This window comes from Hordeum vulgare, chromosome 2H, assembly GCF_904849725.1.
Source record: "Hordeum vulgare subsp. vulgare chromosome 2H, MorexV3_pseudomolecules_assembly, whole genome shotgun sequence".
Taxonomy (NCBI): Eukaryota; Viridiplantae; Streptophyta; class Magnoliopsida; order Poales; family Poaceae; genus Hordeum; species Hordeum vulgare.
The window spans coordinates 610,626,927-610,629,780 of record NC_058519.1 but is presented as its reverse complement, the minus strand read 5'-3'; the positions used below and the strand labels follow the sequence as shown (position 1 = coordinate 610,629,780).

The window sequence follows — 2,854 nt, the reverse complement described above, 5'->3', positions numbered from 1 at the left end:
CACGTTTGATAGATAGATAAGCACTTTCCCGTGGATCAACTTAAGCAAGTAACTTTCCTCTCGCGAGCTGCGCGCGTTAGTCCTCGCCTCGCCATCCAACCTCGAGGAACAGTGACCAACAGTTGAAATGCAGTTCAACCATCACACGTAACCAACGGTCAAACCAAATTACTTAGCTGCGAGCCCTGCTGCACGCGCGTGCACGGAGTGCCACGCACGGCACCGCTACAGTACATATACCACCATGCGGAGCGGTGCAAGTGCAACACATGTCACAGTTCACCATGGAGATGAGCATCACGAGCGCGCCAAGGTGCACCACCACCCTCGGCACTCGCATGCCGAGCAACCTCCAGGCCCTCGTGCCCAAGGGGCATGCTCATGCCCTCCTCCGCGATCGCAAGGAAGCGAGGCAGCCGCGGCGTCTGGCGTGCAAGGCAACCGGCGGCCGCGTCGACCGCCGTGACGTGCTCCTCGGCCTCGGCAGCGCCGCGGCGGCCGGGCTGGGCACGCGGCGAGGCCGAGGGGCGATCGCCGCGCCCATCCAGGCCCCGGACCTCGGCAACTGCAACCCGCCCGAGCTCCCGAACACGGCGCCGGACACCAACTGCTGCCCGACGTCCGGCACCGGGATCACCGACTTCGTGCTACCGCCGGCGGCCTCCTCGGCGCCGCTCCGGGTGCGCCCGGCCGCGCACCTGGTGGACGCGGGGCACCTGGCCAAGTATGAGCGCGCCGTGGCGCTCATGAAGCAGCTGCCCGCCGACGACCCGCGCAGCTTCGAGCAGCAGTGGCGCGTGCACTGCGCCTACTGCGACGGCGCCTACGACCAGGCCGGCTTCCCGGACCTGGAGATCCAGGTGCACAACTGCTGGCTCTTCTTCCCGTGGCACAGGTACGTATACAAGTACTAGTACACAATACGAATAGTACATGTGTTTTTATACACATGCATGCATGTCCATTTTTGTCAGCTTTGCAATTGGTCGCCATGACTGCATGAGTAGCGGCCTGCACCTTTCGTACAGTGCGCGAGCTGAACGTGCCGTCAACTTGTCACCATGTTTGACTATTTTGGTGCTGCGTATACGTACGTGCAGGTTCTACCTCTACTTCCACGAGAGGATCCTCGGCAAGCTCATCGGCGACGACACCTTCACGCTGCCCTTTTGGAACTGGGACGCGCCGGGAGGAATGACGGTGCCGGCGATGTACGCCAACACGTCGTCGCCTCTCTACAACCAGAGGCGCGACCCCGCCCACCAGCCGCCGTTCCCGGTCGACCTCGACTACAACGAGGTCGACGTCGTCGTCCCAACAGACGAGCAGATCGACCAGAACCTCAGGATCATGTACCGCCAGGTCAGTACAACTAACATACACGATTGCACACACAGTACCAAAGTTATCACGTTGACATATCAAATGTGTGTGCGTGTGTGTGTGCATCAGATGGTGTCGAGTGCCAAGAAGACCCAGCTGTTCATGGGGCAGCCGTACCGCGCCGGCGACCAGCCGGACCCGGGAGCGGGCTCCATGGAGAACGTGCCGCACGGCACGGTGCACACCTGGACGGGCGACCCGGCGCAGCCCAACGGCGAGGACATGGGCAACTTCTACTCGGCGGCGCGCGACCCCATCTTCTTCGCGCACCACGCCAACATCGACCGCCTGTGGCACGTCTGGCGCGGCCTCCGCCCCGGCAACGCCGACTTTGCCGACGCCGACTGGCTCGACGCCGCCTTCCTCTTCTACGACGAGGAGGCCCGCCTCGTGCGTGTCCGCGTCCGCGACTGCCTCGACCTGGCCGCCATGGGGTACGCGTACCAGGACGTCGGCCTGCCGTGGCTGGAGGCCAAGCCGGCCAAGAGATCCGGTGCGACGCCGGCGCCCGCCGCAGGCGCGCTCCCGGCCACGCTGGGGGAGACCGTGCGGGTGACGGTGACGAGGCCCCAGGTGTCGAGGAGCAGCAAGGAGAAGGAGGAGGCGGAGGAGGTGCTGATCATCGAGGGGATCGAGGTCGCCGACCATTTCAACAAGTTCATCAAGTTCGACGTGCTGGTGAACGAGCCCGAGAGCGGAGGCGACGGCGCGTCGGGGTACTGCGCCGGCAGCGTCGCGCTGACGCCGCACATGGTCCGGACCAACGAGAAGAAGGGCTCCGTGAAGACGGTGGCGAGGTTCGGCGTCTGCGACCTGATGGACAACATCGGAGCCGACGGTGACAAGACGGTGGTCGTGTCGCTCGTGCCCAGGTGCGGCGGCGAGCTGGTCACCGTCGGCGGCGTCAGCGTCGGCTATGCCAAGTGAAGCACCGCCACCGTATATATATACCGTGTGCTGCATACCTATAGACAAGCTGCTAATGAGCGATCGTTGCGTGCTTTACATGCATGCATCTAGTGTGCTTATATTGCACGGTATGTACGTTGCGTATGTCTAGTATATTTATATGTAATGATTATAATGGACGGTGTGTTTTTAGAATCGGATTTCACCCCTATTTATACATAAATAAAACTGTATATAAATTATTGAAACCCCGAATGTTTCGTTGTTCTTGTGTTGTATACTTGTATTAATCTGGCCTTCACAGCATCCGCGTAAAATTCTTCGGTATCTCATGTATAAGGCATGCACGTAGTTTTATGTCGTTAATTTAATTACTTAGGCTTGCCATAGTGGGGGTATCATAGTTAGTAATATAGTATTGAGACTAGCAAACATGATGATGTGGCAAGTAATTAAAGAAGAGAGAGGGTTATATACAGTAACATAGGTACTGTAGATACCGTATCATGTTAAATGCTATGCTACTACTATATGTGTCACACATGTCAATAAATGAAAACAC

The 2,854-nt window shown here is 59.0% G+C and overlaps 1 protein-coding gene across 1 annotated transcript; it reads left to right on the top strand.

The window, feature by feature from the left end:
• The first annotated feature begins 264 nt into the window (after positions 1–264).
• On the top strand, positions 265–2,559 carry LOC123430780 (polyphenol oxidase I, chloroplastic-like). Its single transcript, XM_045114620.1, has 3 exons — positions 265–895; positions 1,101–1,362; positions 1,453–2,559. The coding sequence occupies exons 1-3, from the start codon at positions 270–272 to the stop codon at positions 2,308–2,310; spliced, it is 1,746 nt and encodes a 581-aa protein (XP_044970555.1). The 5' UTR covers positions 265–269; the 3' UTR covers positions 2,311–2,559.
• The last annotated feature ends 295 nt before the right edge of the window (positions 2,560–2,854 follow it).